This window comes from Antrostomus carolinensis, unplaced genomic scaffold (assembly GCF_000700745.2).
Source record: "Antrostomus carolinensis isolate BGI_N321 unplaced genomic scaffold, ASM70074v2 scaffold17939, whole genome shotgun sequence".
Lineage (NCBI taxonomy): Eukaryota > Metazoa > Chordata > Aves > Caprimulgiformes > Caprimulgidae > Antrostomus > Antrostomus carolinensis.
Window position 1 is genome coordinate 29824 of NW_010339429.1, and position 20414 is coordinate 50237.

General features: G+C 38.8%; 1 protein-coding gene across 1 annotated transcript in view; it reads left to right on the forward strand.

The window, feature by feature from the left end:
• Positions 1-18634, forward strand: part of LAMA4 (laminin subunit alpha 4) — a 46664-nt gene extending 28030 nt beyond the window's left edge. Inside the window, exons 18-30 of the mRNA XM_010175854.1 lie at positions 1180-1318; positions 2450-2587; positions 4116-4249; positions 5545-5709; positions 6405-6558; positions 7286-7479; positions 9068-9257; positions 10133-10288; positions 11148-11307; positions 12324-12454; positions 14973-15066; positions 16072-16191; positions 18279-18634. Coding sequence (XP_010174156.1) covers positions 1180-1318; positions 2450-2587; positions 4116-4249; positions 5545-5709; positions 6405-6558; positions 7286-7479; positions 9068-9257; positions 10133-10288; positions 11148-11307; positions 12324-12454; positions 14973-15066; positions 16072-16191; positions 18279-18424 — 1921 coding nt within the window. The 3' untranslated portion in view covers positions 18425-18634. The remainder of the gene's footprint in view (positions 1-1179; positions 1319-2449; positions 2588-4115; positions 4250-5544; positions 5710-6404; positions 6559-7285; positions 7480-9067; positions 9258-10132; positions 10289-11147; positions 11308-12323; positions 12455-14972; positions 15067-16071; positions 16192-18278) is intronic.
• Positions 18635-20414: the final 1780 nt, after the last annotated feature.

Here is a 20414-nt window from a genome sequence, read left to right on the forward strand (position 1 = left end):
GTCTTAGAAAAGTTTAATATTCTTCCAAAGTAGTGTATTTTCATTCACTTCAACAGCACTTTCCTCTGTCAATTGCCTTTTTTCCCAAATAAATGAACCTGGAAGTACCACTATATGTTATTTTTCTCCCACCTCAGTCATTGCATAGAGCAGAAAGCTAAGGGGAGCTAGGAGCACGGGAACTATTAAGAAGCAAATTCAGAAGACTTTCTTTAGGTTAAAGCCTATCTTCCATGGTTCTTGTTGCTCCTAGAAAATGTCATTAAGCTAATGGAATTTAACAGAAAGGTGCATTTGTGGCATCCAGCCAGTCACATGGTCAATCAGAGTAGAGATAGAGATGCTCAGATAAGGAACATCGCTCTTGTGAGGAAAGGCTGAGAGGCCTGGGTCTCTTTAGCCTGGAGAAGAAGACTGAGAGGGAATCTTATCAATGCTTATAAATTCCTAAAGTGTGAGTGCCAGGAGGATGGGGCCAGACTTTTTCGGTGGTGCCCAGTGACAGGACAAGGGGCAATGGATACAAGATGGAATACAGGAATTCCCCCTGAAGATGAGGAAAACCTTCTTTACTGTGAGGGTGACAGAGCACTGGAACAGGCTGCCCAGAGAGGTTGTGGAGTCTCCATCTCTGGAGATGTTCAAAACCTGCCTGGACACTTTCCTGTGCAACCTGCTGTAGATGTACCTGCTTTGTCAGGGGGGTTGGACTAGATTATCTCCAGAAGTACCTTCCAACTCCAAATCCATTTGTTTTAAAGGCAAGAATGGAGCTTGCTAGTAAAAGCAAGACAGGAAAACCAAACCAGAATTTTTCCAAAATCATAAAAAATGGAGATAGTAATCCATTGATTTTTGCTGTAAGTGGGTAGAAATTCATTTTAAAGTAAGTCTTTTCATTTGAGCAGCTATTTTGTCTTCTTAAAGTTACTCTATATGGATCTCCTCTCTGAACTCTCATATCTTTCTCCCCATAACATTTATTACAACTGGTTCATCTTGACTTTTCAAAACACATAATACAGTTAATTAGTTGTTTTTCATAAAGGTGCAGGAATTTGGCACCAGTGAGGCAAATGATTGAGGCTTTTCCAAGTTTTTTAGAACACCTTGGCAATAAAAGTCTGTCCAGAAAGGCAAGGGATACCTAACTGCAGCTTGTTTGTCATTGTTTTCCAGCAGCATTAGCTCACATCTGGCAGGAAGTATCGGCTTTAAAGGCTGTATGAAGGGTTTCCAATTCCAAAAGAAGGATTTCAACTTGTTAGAAGAACCAGGAACCTTGGGAATCAGCTATGGGTGCCCAGAGGATTCACTGGTAAGCATAACATGATTTGTGAGATAACAACAAAATTTTGGCAATGGATACAGCTGTGAGCTTGAGTTTTACTCCAAACAATGGAAAGAAAGTCTTCAACCATGGAAATGACAATGCACTCAATGACTGGCAGGGTGTGGGTGTGGGTGTGTGTTAAGTTTGCTGACATACTGCCCAATTTTCACTCTGAATTACAGCACAAGGTGTTTCACTTGATATTCTTATATGTGAGATTGCAAGGTGAAAGCTGGATCTGAAACAAATTATGTTCTGTATTCTGAAAGGAAATATTTTAATGTAATTTGTTTTTTCTTAAAGAAACAAGGAGAATTGTCCTCATATGCATCCTAATACAGATGTATGAAATGAAAAAGACAGCAAGAGATTCACCCTTCAAATTAGTTCTCCCCTTAAGTCAGGCCAGCTCTTCCTCTGTGACACACAAACCAACGTCACCACCATTAACACTGAGAAAAGTGCCTTCATTTGTTCATTACAATGCAAGGCTGGTAACTCCAGACAGTGTTTGTGGTCTTTATCCTACAACCATGTTTATCCAAAGCCATGCTGCAAACTTGTGAAGATGAAGGAGTCCACCACTTGGAGAACTTATCACACAATCTGATCCTCTGTCAACAAGGAAGATAGCTGCAATTTGCTCTCCCTTGGACCCAATTTTACTCCTGAGACTCAGAGGGTTATAGATCACCATATCCAACACCCCCTCACCCTGCCCCAGCACTCAGTGCAGCACGTAAACTAATATATCACATGTTGGGATGGTGACTAAGTGCCACACAGCTTGGACAGGGGCTTGAGCCCCTTCTACTTCTAGTCTTCATGTTCACTAACATCAGCAGACTTAGGATGAGGCCAAGAAGCTCAAGAAACAGAACAATTTGACTTACACTGTCTAAAATGGCTACACTTTCTTAAGATTTTCATAGCAGAAGAGGGAAAGCCTATATAAATTAGCTTAAGACATGCAGGAAAAATTGAAAGTTTTACAGAACTGAACTGGCTGCATCTTAAAAAAAATATATATATATAAATAAAAAAATAGCCTCATTCTTTTTATGATTTGAATGTTTTATGAGGTTTATTTGTAATTTTGTTTTATTTAATACACAGATGTCCCGCAAAGCATATTTCAATGGAGAGAGCTTCATTGCTTCAAGCCAAAAAGCATCCCTCTTTAGTGAATTTGAAGGAGGCTTTAATTTCCGGACATTGCAGCCCAACGGGCTGCTGTTCTATTATTCTGAAGGAGTGAGTATATATTTCTTTAAAGTTCATTTTATTTTATCCTCACATTGTTTCCCAGAAGAATAATAGGGGAATAATGCAATTTCTCACTTCATGGTTTCATAATAGAGAAAGCCATCTGCAATACAGAAACATTCACTGATGACCTCATTTTCACAGTTCGTATTTGATCTACAGATGAAAACCAGCAATGCTTAAACCTTTTTTTATGTTGAGAAGAGGATTTGATCATATGCCTAGAATTCACATGCATCCATTTGTGCTCAATGAAGTCCTTAGGGCAGAAGTGGATCTTGCTGTGCTCAGCAGCACTGCAATCCCTATTTGCACCTGTAGGTGCTACCAAAGTACAAATAATAAGGGCCTGACATTCCATCCAGAGGCAATCCCCTAGAAGAGAATACAAAGTTTGTCTGAATTAGTGGGATGGTATTTTGAGCATTGCTGAGTTCACAGAAATCAGTCAGAAAGCTGCTTATATTCCCAGATGGTACTCAGATCTCCATGTGCAACTGGGAAAAGCTGCACTTGAGAATGGTTCCTTGCAGCTACAGGAACCCAGGCTGCTCTAAGCACCTTCTCAGAGGTCTGATATGGGCAGAAATACGGACTTGCACTCCCAAAATGTTGTGTGAGCCAGAGCAATTCCAAGATCCTGCAGGCTCAGTCTGACATCTGCAGAGAGCACAAGCTCAGATGAAAGAACACCTGCAACCACCCCCAAATGTCTGCTCTGCCATACTTGCAGAAGATCATCAGCAGTGCAGCAGGGAAGGATGTGTGACACAGATAACCACGCCTGGACTGGTACATTTTGCAGCCTGGAGTATCACCTGAAATTGAAATCAGTAACCATGTCAGTTATCCACAAGGTTTGCATTAATAAGGCCTTACTCACACCTTTTCTAGTTTAACTCAAAAGCTCTAATCCTATGAGGTGCCAAGTGCCCTACTTAACAAATGGAGGTTCAGCTATTTAGCACCTGACAGAATGAGATGGGATGATTCCTAACAGCCTGCAGTGACAGTACTTGCTCTAATGGCACAGACAGTATTCCTGCTATGTGCCATGGTGATCCCGTATGCCTGACCCAGACAGCAGACCTTACCTCTGAGATAATTTTGAGTGAATGAATGGGTCTGATCAGAGGGAATTAGGAAAAGAAAAAAATGTATTGGTCTTATGACAGCAGGACTCTTGCAGTAACAGCTGCTCTATACAGTACCAGGGGTACCAGAAACACAAATGAAATGTAAACATCATACATCCTTGCTACTGGAAGGAGCTCATGTGACAGATACATGAGACATAATCAGCAGCAGAATTCCCAGAATTCAGGCTTAGAAAACAGCAAGAATATCAATTCTAATGAGATCATCTCCTGTTTTGCTTCTCAGTGTACCTTTCTGCAAATAAAGCACAAACAGGAAAAACAGCAGGAAGGAAAATAAGTAAAACAACAAAATGCATAGAGCTGTTAATTTTTCTGTGTTACACTTGCTTATGAAGATGTTTTTGTCTGTATCCCAGTCAGATGTATTATCCATCTCTATGGACAGAGGTGCTGTGGTTTTAAATGCAAGTGGAATCAAAATTCAATCACCAGACCGAAATTACAATGATGGAAAAACCCACTTCATCATTACTTCTGTCACCCCAGAAAGGTAAAGCTTTGCAGCACCTCTTATACGCTACCTTTAGAATATAAATATTTCTTGTAAAGCACGTCATTATTTTATATTCACTTTCAAAGTGATGTTTATGTGGGGTTTTTTAAGTGATATTTTTAACTGAATCAGTTAAAAAAATACAAAGCCAAAAATCTATGTGACTGAAAACTGTCAAGCCTGGCCTAAGCACAAGATGCTGGGAATTTTTAGTTAAAAAAATATATATATAATAACAATTCTAAAAGCTTAGTCCTTTTTTTGTCCTCAGGTATGAAAGCAGTTTAATATAAAACTAGCATAAGATTCATTTTTCAGCAGAATTGATGTGGTTTGTTAAAGCAATCCCAAATTGACCCTGAAGTAATTGAGTCATCTTCAGAAAAAGGATTAATTTTGGTTATATATAGTAGAACATGTTAAAAATATTTTTTAGCACTGACACACACAAATGTAAAACCAAATACAGCAGTAGGGAATAAATCTCTCTATATGCATTGTTTTATTGGTATATTTTACTGTTGATTTCTATTATTAAAATTTTCTTATAAGGTCAAATAATCAAAGCATCTTTCTTCAAGGATCTTGCCTATGCAGATACAACCAGGTCATTTTCAGTTTTCTAATGGAAATGGAGGTTTGTACCTATGACTTCTGACATCCAAGAAACATAGTTTGAAAAGCTGAAGGTGCAAAAAGGTGCCTTGGAACAGCATTAGGGACTGTCATGTTTCCTTGAGTGTTCTGAATTCTGAACTTGCCAGACAAAATCAGTGGCTGATGCTTCAGTTATACTCAGTTTATTAAAGCAACAGAATTCTTCCTGACTTCTACAGCAATTAATGAGATTAGGTAAAAAACATTGTATAACCTCAAACATCAATGTACTGTGTACAGTAAAAGAGAAGGAAAAAGGGATAGGGGCATAAAGAAGAAAGATTAGCCTGTGTTTAGATCTTGTTTTACCCAAATGGTGGCTCCATCCATTTATTAGCAATCCCTTAGTTTATATGTCTTCAGTGAATGGACTGTATTTTTTTGGACTCCACAATTAACTCCAGTATATTATGAAATCCATGGGCCTCTGAACTCAACTTTGCCAGTGGGTCAATTGCGTTGGTGCTTGTCACACAGCTGGAAGTGAGAAGGTCTTCTCATGACTATGAGCACTACCATTCAGTGATATATACACAGCATGGAGCATTCGGGATGCACATAATAAATACCCTGTCTAACCACCTGCATTGACTTTTCCAAAACTAGCCTACAGAATGGATATTTTGCCTTTGCAGATATGAGCTGACTGTTGACGACAAGAAACAAAGCAAGAAGAACTCAGTGAAGGACAGAGCAGGGAAAAGCCCGGACAGCATCAAGAAGTTTTATTTTGGCGGCTCTCCTCTCAAAACGCAGCAAGCCAACTTCACTGGGTGCATAAGCAATGCTTACTTCACTAGGTGCGTAGCATCCTCCCAAACGCATTACCAGGCAGTCACTACCTGACAGCTCGGATAGTAGCCCAAGACAACTGATTTATTCTCACAATAAAAATCTCTCTCTCATTTTTTGAGGTTAGAGAGTACGTGTGAATAAGTTCCTTACCTTATTTGCCACAGAACCTGTCGGCACAGACCTCCTAGGTTAAGATATTGTTAAAGTGGCAATAATTCGATGTAAATCAGCCTTCAGTACTGCACCTGTTAATGCTGCTGGTGCAATCTATAATTTGCATAGCTGTAATTTACATTTATATTATGTAGCTTTCAGCTCTGCCTTTGAAACAAAATTATATTAAGGCATCTCACAGAATCTGGAGAAGTTAGGAGTTTGGTCATGTGAAAATAGTCAGAATTTATTGATCTTAATCGCTTTATAAAATGTTTTGATATAGAAGACTTTAAAGGGAATTTGATGCTGCAGATTTAGACTCTCTGTTTAGGCAAGCATGGATACAACAGGCAGAGGTAGTATAGGCTGCCTGTACTACCCAAACATTGACTGAAAAATCTGTACTTTTATAGATGATCCAAGAATGAAAAACAACCCATCCAAACATCATTTAAACTATAAAAGTAAAATTCTGTGATTTTTATTAAGACAATTCCAACACTTGCAAAAAAGCTGTTCTTGTCATCCCCTCTTTGAAAAACAGGTTGGATAGAGAGGTTGAAGTGGAAGATTTCCAGCAGTACTCTGAGAAAGTTCAGGCTTCTTTGTATGGATGCCCTGTTGAATCTCCTCCAGTTGCTCTTCTCCATAAGAAAGGAAAAAACTCATCAAAAGCCAAAGGAAATCGTAATAAAAAGGTTTGCTACAAATTGCCTCAGTACCACCCTAGAATTTTCCAAAGTTAATACATACTGTGGCATGACAGGGAATTCTCCAAACCATGGATCCAAAATGTTACACATGAAGAACAGTTCAGATACATGGGGGAAAGGATTCTATTCCTTTAAATATTCCATCACTGCAAATGACTGCCCTGACCCAACCTATCTGGCCTACATTTGCATCATTCTCTCTTACTAGAACTGTAAAGTAAAATTTATGACATCTTAAAGTATTGCAGAAACAAGCCTCCTTGATTTCTTCTATATCCTAAAGGCAATAAGCTTGCTTCTGTTCTCAGCTACCCCTGTGTCTCTCTTTCTACTGTGCACAATTAGCATACATTAATATAAATGTGAAAAAAAACCTTATTCTTCTAGCATGCAGAACTTTTAGACCAAGCATGTCCTCTTATGCCTATGCAGCTGATACCATCAAAAGCAGAAAGGAAGAGATTCAATTAGGAAAACTGCAAGAGAATTTAATTGTAATTATGTTAGCGACACAAGTATTCTGTTTAACCCTTCTTCTGCCCTAAATCAGCATCTATAGTAGATCTGTTCAGGGAAAATATGACTCAGAAACATTCCTGGTATTTTTTTAAGGAAAAAAAATATATTACTAGCTTAGATATAAATGATACTGTTATTTTATTATGTACAATCTTAGTTAAAATTTATGGTTAATGGTTCTCTTTCTATGAAGGTGGGAAGAGATAAAGACAAGATTTCACAGCCTTCAACTGGCCTCAAAAAACTGTATCAAGAAGTGAATATGCAAAGAGACCCTCAGTGCCACTTACCCATTAATCCCAAGGCAACTGAACATGCATATCAGTTTGGAGGAACAGCAAACAGCCGGCAAGAATTTGATCACATACCAAAGGACTTCAGTGAAAGGTAAAGGGATTTTAGAAATAAAAAATATATATATATCTTGGGCCAATTTTTGTACAGAGCACGTTGTTAGGATATATTAAAAGGTGTTTCAGTTGAGTAAAAGTAATAAATAGAATGTGTTTCCAGTTACATCCCTCTTGTGGAGTGTTCATATTCATTGTCTTAGTACTAACCTTCAGCATACTCAGAAGGATCCCAAAGCCGTACTTTTGCCATGAAAGGTTGCACCAGATGACCCTAGAGATCCCTTCCAACTTGGTATTCTATGACTGTATATTAACAAAATGTGTATCTTTGTCCATTTGTATGAAGACTTTGAGGATGTTAGCTCTATACAAGCAATGCACCTTTGATCTCTTTACGCAAGAAGCAATGGCATTAGAGCAGAGCTGGAAAATAAAACAACAGTTCACCAAGAAATGCAGCAGTTACGTGTTGAGTGGACCTTGTCTGCTGTTAGGAATCTACACAGTGCAGTAGGACATAAAGCTATGAAAACCATGTCCAATTGAAGCCATAATGGAAATTCAAGTAATTAATAATGAATCCAAATATCATGTACATTTAATTCTCAGGCTTCCACAGAATGTGCCATATGGTATGTTATGACCAACAAAGGAATCTGGTTTAATACTTTCCATGAAAGACTATAAATTCAACAACACAGCACTTCCTGGAAGCATACCAGACCACTAACTCAGAAAAGAGTGTTATTTCCTGACTTAAATAAAAAAAGCATTACATTAATTTTAATTCAGTAGTGTTTTATTTAGGGTAGTCCTGATGGTGCCCATATGAAGAAGGAAATCCCAAACTCTAATATGTCTCTTTATCCCTACAAGACATATTTGTTTTGCAACTGTTATTACAGCTTCATCATTGCAGTATGCATTTAAAAAAAACAATGACTTGTGATGTTTTAAAACAAGCAATATTGGCAAGGGCCTGAGTGTATGTAGAATGTACACACACATGCAATGGGAAACGTATAGACAATATGAAGAATGGAAGCTAGGCTAGTCACCTGACATGAGAAGTAGGACTAATCAGTCCTGGCACTGTCCTGCACCAGTACAGTTTTGCCATTTTTTAGACCCAAAGTAATAATATCAATCACTCAAGAAATCTTAATTGTTCACAGTGTCAAACCAAGTCGGTATAACTTGCCATGTTGTCTTGGACTTCACAAGGAACTACAAGGAAGGAGAAGCTTAGCAGTGAGTCTGGAATAACATTAAAGATTTGTGAACTGTCAGGCCTCCACCCACAGTTAAAAAGTCCCCCAAACTGCTGTTCAACATGAATGGAAATGTAGTGTATATAGTATCAGTTATTAGTGGTTTATATTGATTTTATTCACTCCAGATATTTTATTTTTTTAAAAACAAGATTCTTGCAAGGCAGCTTCTTCTCAAACTTTGACTCCTACTCCAAAAACCAGTACAGAATATTTCTCAGAAACACCACTTCCATAAAGGAGATGTATATTCCTTTGGATGAGAGGAAAACCTCAGTCTTCTTCTGCTTGCAGTTTTATTTAAGTCAATTATGTCTGCTCTAATCTTAATATTGTGTTTTTATGTGCCAGAGCTCAGTTCTCTATCAGTCTGAAAACTCACTCATCTCATGGAATGATTTTCTACATCTCGGATCAAAAAGAGACCAACTTCATGGCCCTTTTTGTTGCTCATGGCCGACTCATTTTTATGTTTAATGCTGGTCATCAGAAAATACGGATTAAGAGCCAAGAGAAATACAATGATGGCCTTTGGCACAATGTAAGTAAAAGAAAGCAATAATTATGATGGCACATGCTATAAAGGCTGCAGTAAAGTCACTGCTGATGTGACTGCCCAGGGATTTTTCATTCATGTATTCATAACCATACCTATATGTTGAAAAACTTCTGCCAATATTTTTAAATCTTCAATGTGACATTTTATGAAGTCATTAACTAGGGACAGGAAAGTGAATCAGCTACAAAAATCCAGAAATTCCCAACACTAACAGCTGAACAGAAGTGACAGAAAGAAGCAGAACAGTGAGGCGATTAAGACTTAAATTAGCTAGGAAAGACTTAAAATAGTTAGGATAATTTTGTTCAGCAGATTTCTTTAACATGCCTAAGCAAGGAGCCCAGCTATCTCAGGCTCCCTCCGTAGTCTATGAAAATAAAAAGACAATTTTAGGGGTCCAGGTGAATTTCCCTCTGAATTTCCCCCTCTCCTCACTGTCTACAGAGTAAGTCTACAGTTACTAAGCTCCTATCTTGGGCATTTAAGTGTTTAAAGTAGGCTGGATGAATCCAGACCAGAAAACTGGCAAAAGCCATGAAAATGCTAACAGTGATAGCAATGAATCACATACGCAAATATGAGGGGCGGATCTCAGTAGACCTTGTGACACCTTGATTACCTCTGTCTTGTATACCAAAATGGAAGAAAGACAGCAGTTTTACTATCTAGCCTTTACATGAACGTGAAAAGAGAGAGTCGTTCAGCAAAGAATACTGGCTTTAATCATTTAATAAAACAAGTTTGTTGAATATCACTCACAAGCTTTTCTTCTCAAACTTCTAATTTTCTTCCACTGGACAGGAGTGTTCCCTCAGCAGATGAAAGTAATCTTCCAAATTTTTTTCCTCCCTTTCTAGGTGATATTTATTAGAGGCAAAAATATTGGTCGCTTGATAATTGATGGTCTCCGAGTACTGGAAGAACCTTTCAGCGATAATGCTAATACCTGGCAAGTCAGTGAACCACTCTATATTGGGGGTGTAGCTCCAGGAAAAGCTGTAAAAAATATCCAGGTAAAGCAGACATCCATTACATCATCCCACAGCTCTGTGTACAACTAATGCAAAAGCTGACTGTAGGAATGAGTTCAGGCAAAAGCACATTATGATCTGAATCCTCAGCATGCTGAGGAGCAGACAGCTCAGTTCAAATGGATAGCAAAGCTCCCGCAGTGCTGGGCTGGCAGTAGCTGGGCTAGGCTTCCATAGACTGCAGTAGCAAAAGGAAAGCCAGTGGTCTCTGAGGAACAGAGAGATATTTCCTACTCACATCTAAGCTTAGATGAGACAGGTAAAGTTAGGTGAGATCAGTTGCACCCTGACATCTCAGTTATAGATGGTTTTCTGGGAGATTTTAGTGTTGTCTTAGTATCTCTGTTTTAAGAGAGTATCTAGAAGTCATGATTCTGCTCTACATCTTGATACTAAAGTATATGGAAAGGAGTGTTAAAGCAAAAATAAACATAACTAAGTCTCCTTCAAGGTAATCTTTAGTGTTATGTGCATAACAAGATAGGTACACTACCCAGAAAAAGTAGACCTCTGCCTTATTTTGAGGGTATGAGGTATGTCTAACACTACCTTGCTATAGTTGTGATTTGTTTCTCCTCCTAGTTCAGTAAGGATTGTTCAAGAAACAACACAAGCTGAAGTTATCTTGAAGTCATCAGAGAGACATGAGAGGCTACAAAAAGCATCTGTACTGCTTCTATTCTCTGTTTTTTAATTCAAAACTGACGCACCAGACAATCACAGCCTTACAGCTCATAAACAAGTACAAATAAGGACAGAAAAGTTTATTTCCTTCCACAAAGCTGTTTAACTACTAATAACTACTAATCTTTTTTTTTTTTTTTTTTTTTTTCCCACTCAGATTAACTCTGTCTACAGTTTTAGTGGTTGCCTCAGCAATTTACAACTCAACGGAAGATCAGTTACTTCAGCTTCACAGACATTTAGTGTAACACCTTGCTTTGAAGGCCCATCAGAAGCAGGAACCTACTTTTCATCAGAAGGAGGATATGTCGTCCTTGGTAATACATTACTATTCATTGTGCTTCAGAATGGCATATTTCACTACAAGGTGTAATAATTTCTGAGGCTGTGAGCTGTAAGGTTTATTAGGTACAGATCATTATTGTGGTAAGCAGCTGATGTTGACAGGTCACAATGTCACCATGAAACTCAACAAGTCGTTACATGAATACATCTGTATGTATGCATGTATGTATTTCAAATAATTAGAATAATTTCACAAGGGAGCAGATTATAATACGTTAAAAATTATCACAGGCATGCAGAAGTCAATGTAGCTAAGACCACGTACACCAGCAAATGGTCATCCCTTAGTTTTTAACTAATAAAACAACATGTCATTAAAAAATCCTAAGGAAAGGCTTTCTGCATGTCTTGATGATGAACAGCATGACAGAACACATCTTTCCTGTCATTTAAGCCTGCTGTGTTCCAGGAAGTGTTTTATGAGGGGTTTTTGGTCTCATAGGCTCTGATCTGCACAGGAACAGAAACTGCACAGCTCTATTCATTGGCAATATCAAGAGGAATTAGACAGTGCTTCTAATTCGCTCCCTGGCCTGCCACCAAATTGAAAAAGGGGGTTTCTTTACTGAATCATCAAAGCTCAAGTGAACTCCCACTCACTGTATAAAGACTGCTGAATGTCTAGCAAATTGCACAATAAGAAACTGCCAAAAAAAGCCAGATAATTTACTTTCTGCTATCCATTTCATTGCTAAGAAATATTTTTAATCAAAACACATTTTTGTAAATAATGAGAAAAATAAAGAAACCTTGATTAGTACTTCAAGCAAACATAATCAAACCAAAATTTGAGATGGGTCATTTACTGCACACCACGCCATCCTTCACATATGTGTACTGGCATATGTTCCAATAGTTTTAAAGACAGGATAAATAAGTTCCACCCTGGGGCATTGAATTTCCCTTTAGACTTTGAGTACATTGTCCAATTTCATCACTAACTCAATACAAAAAGAATGTTGGTTTGGTTTTTTTTCCCCCCTCACAGATGAATCCTTCAGTTTAGGCCTGAAATTTGAAGTTGTTTTTGAAATACGTCCCCGAAGCAGCTCAGGAATCCTACTGCATGGTCACAGCGTGCATGGAGAGTACTTGAATATGCACATGAGAAATGGACAGGTACAATGAAGGTCGCATTTCCTCCACTGCTTTGACCAGTTCCTCTCGTACCTATTCGGGCTCTGCTATATGCAGCTTTTGTCTTACAAGTCTGCCATTAATTGATTCTTATTTCTTTCCTAAATATATTAACTGCTTAGATTAGACTATCACAGCATCCCATATATTTCCTTTAAAATACAAAAAATAACATCTAAGACAAAATCAGATCATTTTACCGATACCAACTATAAATATTTAATGAGCAGTTCAAAAGAAGCAAGAGCACTGACTCTTTGGTGCTGCTCTTTCATTCACACATGAAAAATGCATAACAGTTACAAGCAAGGTAACTGTTGATGAATTTTTATTTCTTGTTTATTAAAAAACAAGTCTGAGTTGCAGTCAGTCTCTTCTTGCTTTAACATACATGTGTGTGAAGGAGAGAGTGAGGGAAAGTTCTGATTGTCTGTTGATCTGGTTTCTAGAGCCTCTGGATTTTTGCAAGGCTGTCAATTGAATGAGAGAGGCTTGAAATGAACTTACCAGACAGTTGTTGCTGTTGCTATTTTTTTTTTATTATGTTCATTGCCAAAATCTGGATCCCTTCATGCTACATGTTGCATACATACTGAAATAAGTAGCGGTCTAAGTGGACAAAACAAGCAAAGGTTTAAAGCAGGGGGAAAAAAAAAATCCTTTTTGCAGAAAAGAAACTCAGGGCATAGTCAAGAGACTAGGCAGTGTGGATATTCTTCAACCACTGCAATAAACTCCCCAGTATCTAACTGTCAACCAAAATGGAAGGGTATTAAGTGAGGCTGGCTGTACCTCAGTTAGAAATGCAACACCTGAGGAAACATGCTATGGCCTCTCTTACAAGACAGGAACCTACAGAAGAGACTGAGTGGACTGTTTAACACGGTGATTCATTCTATCCTAAAGCAAGTGTCCAATATAGGTTATAAATGAGCTGTCATTCAGAGAATATTTTTCTGTATTGACTACAGAGAGAACAGGTGCTTCAGTTAGGCACCTAACTTTTGATAGCTGATTAGATAAGATGAAGCCCATTCTTAACAGCTGTAGCTAATTCTTGGTGAATCAACAAAGAACTTCTTAAAGCACGTTGCATCACACCATGCTTAAAGGTTCCATCTGTATACAACTGGTCCAGCCTCGTACTTCTTATGTAAAGATCTGATGGAGGGTTTTCATCTCCAGAAACTTGTCTAGTTTTCCAACGGCATCAGTTGGTCTAACAAAAGATACTGCTTCAAACCTCACTTCCTGTATAATGTACATGCAATTGGTAAACAAAATTCAACCTGGAAAAGCAGCTCTTCCCTGCTTGTCACTGCAATAGGTACACCAGTTGCCTTCTCTTAGTAAGCATCTGTGTTTTTTACCATTAACTGTCTGCTCTCTTTGAATGCATTACCAGAGACCTGTTTTGTGAAAGCATTTTTGCTGGACGGACAAGAACAATCAGCACTTTTAATTCATTTTTGAAATGTACGCATCTCTGTCTATCAGCACAGCTTGTCTATGTGATTTATTAAGGAGCCACTTTCTCTCATGATTCTGCATTTCCTTTAATAGCTCCTATATATTTTGTCCAAGGGTGGATGAAAGAGAACATGAGGATCATTTCATTTTTGTTTGCTGGTGCCCTTGTGCAAAAAAGTTTAAAAATTTCTTAGTTACAAGTATATTGAAACAGGGATTATCTAAAATTAAATATAAATTGTTTCCTTGCAACATTTTCAGTCAACAGTGTCAGCATTATCAGGGACAACTTAGACATTTGAAAAGCCTGAGTGACTGGGCCTAGTGTCTGGAGCCCAGTCTGGAGTTCTCCAGCAACCACCACTAGGAATTTTATGCCCTGCAACAGGGACACAGCACTGCTCTGCTGCTGCTTTGGCATTTCCATGCAGAACAATATTAATCCTGTTAACTAAAGCAGAGGTGCAAAATTCAGGATTAGGTTCACTTTCTAGCTCTGCCAGAGACTTCCTGGTAAACTTGAACAAATAACTTAAAAGTAATTCTTAAGTTCCCTAACTATTCCTTTCTCATATCTTGTCTGTTTGTTTATACTTGTGTTTTTTATGGCTGTTTTCCTTATTAAGTGGCTAAAAAGATGCCAAAACATCATCTGATGCCTCTAAACACTAATTTACCACACAGGAATTTATAGAGTAGCAGTACTAGAAAATTTAAGTTAAATTAGCTGGGGTTTTTTTCATCTTTATTATAGAGTAGCAGTACTAGAAAGTTAAATTAGCTGGGGTTTTTTTCATCTTTTTTTGAATTCTTCCTTGAGTTCAAACCAGAAATGTTGCAGAACTCTTGAATCTAAAAAAACCCAAAACAAAACAAAAAAACCAACTTGTGAATTAGAAATGCACTTTATTTTAAAGAATTTAAGGAAACAATGTTTTTCTTTCAAGTGGGGAATGCAGCATTATTACCACAGAAGGAAAAAAGAGAACAGGATGGGGTTTACAGTGATGACTATGTTATTTTCCTCCAGGTTACTGTGAAACTGAATAATGGAATCAGGGATTTTTCAACTTCAGTGACACTGAAACAGAGCCTCTGTGACGGCAGATGGCACCGAATTGCAGGTCAGTAAAATACAATCATCCCTTAAGTAAGGTGGCAGAGCCCAGTTCTCCATCCCCAGATATCCATCTCCATGGGCTAGCGCACTGGGAATACAGTCACATTTTCCATTCTTCCCTTCCACCTCTGAAGATGCAATTTTGTGTGAGAGACACTGTTGTATTCCTCCCTCAGATATAGGAACTGTAGAGCTTCCTGGGAGGACAAGCATAAGTTCCTACAAAAAACAAGCAAAGATGGAAGTTCCTTGTTCAAAGACCACAGGACAGCCTAGATGAAATGCTGGCAGCCTCTCCTGAGTCATATACCAGATTATATTATTCTTTTCCCAGCTAGAGGTTAAATAAGTTTGTAGAATGCAATAGGCACAAGTATATGCTGCCCTTAAAGGTCAAATAGCAGGACAGATCTGGGAAGCCCCTGCCTCAGAGAGATGTCTACAGTCAGGATTTTGCCCCTGTGCCAGACAGCCACCCTTCTTTCCTGGGTGTGAAAATCAAAAAAGTATTTCTAAACCTCAGGTACCCTGAACTCCCTTACCCACCTGTCTAGATGCTCACTTGGGATGTCATCTAGTGCCACATCCAGAAGAGTTCCGAGTATGCACCCTTCCCTCATGCATTCTGGTTTCCTTTTGAAGGAAACCCAAGTGCACAAGCAAGGAGGAAACCTCACTGCATTCTAGTACATCCCCTCTTGGGAATGAGTTGGCAAATAGTCTTACTGAGCCACATGCCATTGTATGCTCATACCCTGCAGCCTAAATACAGCTGCCAGCAATCAAGAGTCCCACTCAAAAGCACCCTTGCTCCCACACTGTATCTTCCATTGGCCCGGCTCTGTGCCAGAATCTGCCCACATACTGTCACTGGCAGTGATGGCTCACATCCAGTCTAGCAAACACTAAATCAAACTACTCAGATCAAACAGGTAACTCCTTGTCTGTCACAGAAAACTCACATGCTACTTTTTACAATCCTTTTGATCCCTGTTCGTTCTCCTTTCAGTTATTAGAGATGCTAACGTGGTGCAGCTGGATGTAGACTCTGAAGTCAACCATGTGGTAGGGCCACTAAATCCAAAGGCAATTGACCACAGGGAGCCAGTGTTTATTGGAGGTGTACCAGGTAAGTTTTTGGCAGCTTTCTGGTATATCATTCTCAAATTTCAACATGGTTTCCAGAGGAAGCACAAAGGCTTGCTTTTCATTACAAAAAAAAAAAAAAAAAAAAAAAAAAAAAACACACCTCATGTGAAACAACCCGGTAAAATTAAAAGGCTCAAGCTGATCAGTAGTATTCTGCCCCGAGTTCTCAAAGAAAAAAGTGCTGCTCCACTGAAATTAAAGCATTCACAGTAGCTGGAAGGTCAGGTATGGACTCACTAGAGAAATCAGCTAGCTAGGAAAAAAAAAACTGCTTTTTTTCCAATTTACTTTCAAGTATGGGCTTACTGTTTTTTTAAGAAGTTACTTATATTTATGAGATTGGAAACTCACTGTCACTGTAACTGGAGTCTCAAGGTTTTGTTGCTGGTAAGCCTCTTTCCTCTTCTTCAAGCCATGACATCTTTGAACACAAAACAAAACATGAAGATTCTTTTTCTGACTAGTGATTTCTATTGCACAGATGTCTGCTAATGTGAATTTGTGACTCACAGACCATCTGTGCAGCGTGGGCCAAGATTACTACATTTACTTCCCTTATTCAACAGACAGAGAGAGTCTGTTGGGGTTCATATGCAAACTGTAATCAACACTACGTGATTAAATTTTTAAGTCATCTCCTATACATTTCTCATTGAACAAGTGCAGCATTATTTCGCTGTGCCTTGCACGTCAATCACGAACTGCTCTAACTACAAAATTTATTATATTGCTTATCTTGGATTAGGGGCTTGAGTGAGTGATGTTTTCATCCATCCCACACTACCAGGAGGAAAAATGAACCTAAAGGGAATAATAAAATCTATGTGCAGATGCCTGTTCACTCTTTAAATCCAAACAGGAATTTTATTAGGACAGAACTCTTCCCAGAGAGGTAATATAAAGTGGTAATTGCAAATGCTGTTCTGCTTCATAATAGAGCCTTCCATTTCTACATTAATTATAGAATACTAAAGCAATGCCATACATTGGCTCTACAATGCTATTATCACTCTGGCACAGAAAAATCTGTCAATGAACATCACGACAAGAAATAAGATAAAATACTAACTAATGCCATGTAAATATAGTAAACTAAAGGCAAACTAACAAATTGAAGGGGCCTACAAGAAAGCTGGGGAAGGACTTTTCATAAAGGCAGTTAATGACAAAACAAGGGGAAATGGCTTTAAACTGGAAGAGGGAAGGTTTAGATTAGATATTAGGGAAGAAGCTCTTCACTGTGAGGGTGGTCAGACACTGGAACAGGTTGCCCAGAGAAGTTGTGGCTGCCCCCTCCCTGGAAGTGTTCAAGGCCAGGCTGGATGAGGCTTTGAGCAACCTGGTCTAGTGGAAGGTGTCCCTGCTGATGGCAGGGGGGTTGGAACTAGATGATCTTTAAGGTCCCTTCCAACCCAAACCATTCTATGATTCTATGATTAAATCAGACACAGGTGACAATACACGTAATGTTAAAAGAAATTACAAACACACACCCTGGGATTCATCTACTGTTACTTAAAAGAAAATGCAGCTGTCAAAAAATGCAAGATTAGGTCTCTATTGACTATGTAGTATCAAAAGTTTTACATAAACGTAGATAACTCCCCATATTTGCTCTAATGGTCTCTAGGAGACTGGCAGTAGGCCAGACATTTTAAAAGACCCACAGAAGACTCAGCAGAGCTGCAGTTAGTAGCAAATTGAAAAGAAAGAAAAACACATGGCAGATTCTTATCACAAATACAGACTAGACTGGAGACACCAACTTTTCTTTCATCCACACAAGCTTTTAAGGGGAACAAAACCATTTTTCATATATTCTGACTCTTCCAAAAGCTGTCTACTCCAGTGTTTTACTAAACTTTCCTGTACAATTTGGACTTACTTCAGTTTTATTTGCAGGCTCGCCCGTATGTAGAATGTACTACAGCATGGGCTTCAGAATAGACCACTGAACTGCAAATGAGGGGACTCACATTCCATTACAGATTCTGCCACCAAACTGATTATTTTGGTCATCATGAGCTCTAATTTTTTCTTTTTTTTATCTAAATCTGCTTCTTCCAGAGTCTCTGCTAACATCCAGCCTGACTACACGCAACTCTTTCATTGGCTGCATTCGTAACTTCATGATTGATGAAAAACCAGTGAGTTTTAGTAAAGCAGCTTTGGTTAGTGGTGCTGTGAGCATCAATACATGTCCAGCAGCCTGACCGTGCACTGCATCAATTATGTAAAGTTCCTTAGACCACAGAAAGAAAAATAGAACAAAAGAAACCGTGTTTACCAAGAGAAGAATGAAAGTATCAAGGATCCATCTACAGAAAGCAGTATGTTTAAGGGTCACTTCTAATGTTTATGTGCAAACAAAAAGCACTGAAGAATAAAGGGCTGCTGCTTCTGCACTTCTCCTACTATACCACAAGAGTGAGCTTTACCACTTCTTATAGTGTATGTGTGGCCAGTCTTGTTACATGACAATGTGGGGTGATAAAAGAAATGAAAATTACATTAAATATGTTACTTTCAAGATAGATCCTCTACATCATTTCATTCCATACCTTAGGTCATCCTTTGTTTTGCAGGAAAAGATCTGCTAATGCACATTAAAGAATAAAGCCAGATAATAGACTTACACTGCAAATAACTGTGTTCAAAGATTTTTATTATTTTTTTTGTAATTTTCCATTCAAGTCATTTATATATTCCTCAATTAAAATGGGGGGCAGAGAGCATACCAATTATGTAAGCTTACAAGCAATGAAAACCTACAATTTTTATTCCACTTCTAGACTTCATGAACATGTTTTAGCACAATGTGAAGATAGGATGTATATTTTTTGAGACAGACACTTTATGTAATGGATCATTTACCTAAACTAGATAACTTTAAAGCCATACTTGTCTTATGTAGGAAGGGAGAGAAGAGACAAATTTCAAAATTTGAAGTTTTTTTTCTCTAAATTTTTAAATGCACCTACATACAAACACAGCACTAAATCCACAAGCTCGTTGCTATTTCATTTGCACCAATACAACACAAGTAAACATGAGGCACAGAAAGCAGAATCACAATCACAGTTTCAGGCGAGTCCCCCATCACATAAAATCATAATTTCCTTGTGAGACTGCTGCAGGACTTCAGTGTCCAGCAGTAATCCTCAAACTAGGAACGTGTTCCTGTGTAATGCATCCTGGAAGATACGCTGCTGCAGAGGAACAGGGGGTGAAACAGGAAGATGGAAATGGAAGGCAAAGGGCTGCAAATCTGAGTGATGTTAAAACCACAGAAGGCAGATGGAAGTTAATACTAGGCTCTAGCTCACAGTAGGCTTGAACTTCAGACACAAGCCACTTGCAAACCTCAGTCTCTTCAGTGATAACCTACATGGCATCAAAGCCATTTAGGTTTCCTCTCTTTAGAGAATAAACTACTGTTGACAGAAGTTTTATGATTGCTGGGTAAATTATTGTTGTAACCAACTCAAAATATGACCAGCTGCAAAGCAGAAAAGTATGAAAGGCAAAAATACAGGACAACACCCTACAGACTAAAAATTAATAGGGGCTCATCTGGAAAACACACAAGTGGAAACTGGAATCCAAAGATCGTGAATCTATGGACAGCTGGAGGAACCACCAGAATAAGACACATGTGTAAGCATTAATCAGCAGCTTCTCCACTATTCTCTCAGTAGGAAAAGGGTTTTGGCAGATTGAAGTGGTCTTGGCTTATTCTGGATAAAGAACTGCAAGCTCTGGACAGACCAGCATAGGAACTCTCCAGCAGCTGGGACCCCATCACTGTTTCTCCACTTGTCTCTAGAGTCCAGTGTTGAGTAGTAAGTGGACAAGAGAAGATAGCATGGCTCCAGCAGCCACTGCCTCTCCTTCCACCAGCCTTATCAGCTCTGCACTCATGCTTTCAGCCCCTTGCCTGTTCTAACTGCCTTCTCCTGGACCCATCTCCCATTCTGTTCCCCGCAACTCTCAGACAATATGCTCCCAGGACTGATTCCTTTCCCAAACCCACAGGGACACTCCTTGCTTCTGGGAGTGGTATATAGCCCCCCTCTTTTCATCACTCCATAGCCTACTGTTCATACTTCAGAAGCAAGCAGTGAGCACATCACAGATCCCCAAATCCAGTTGCCTTCAAATGCCATCTTTGTCTTTGATACCAAAACCAGTATGCCTGCTGAA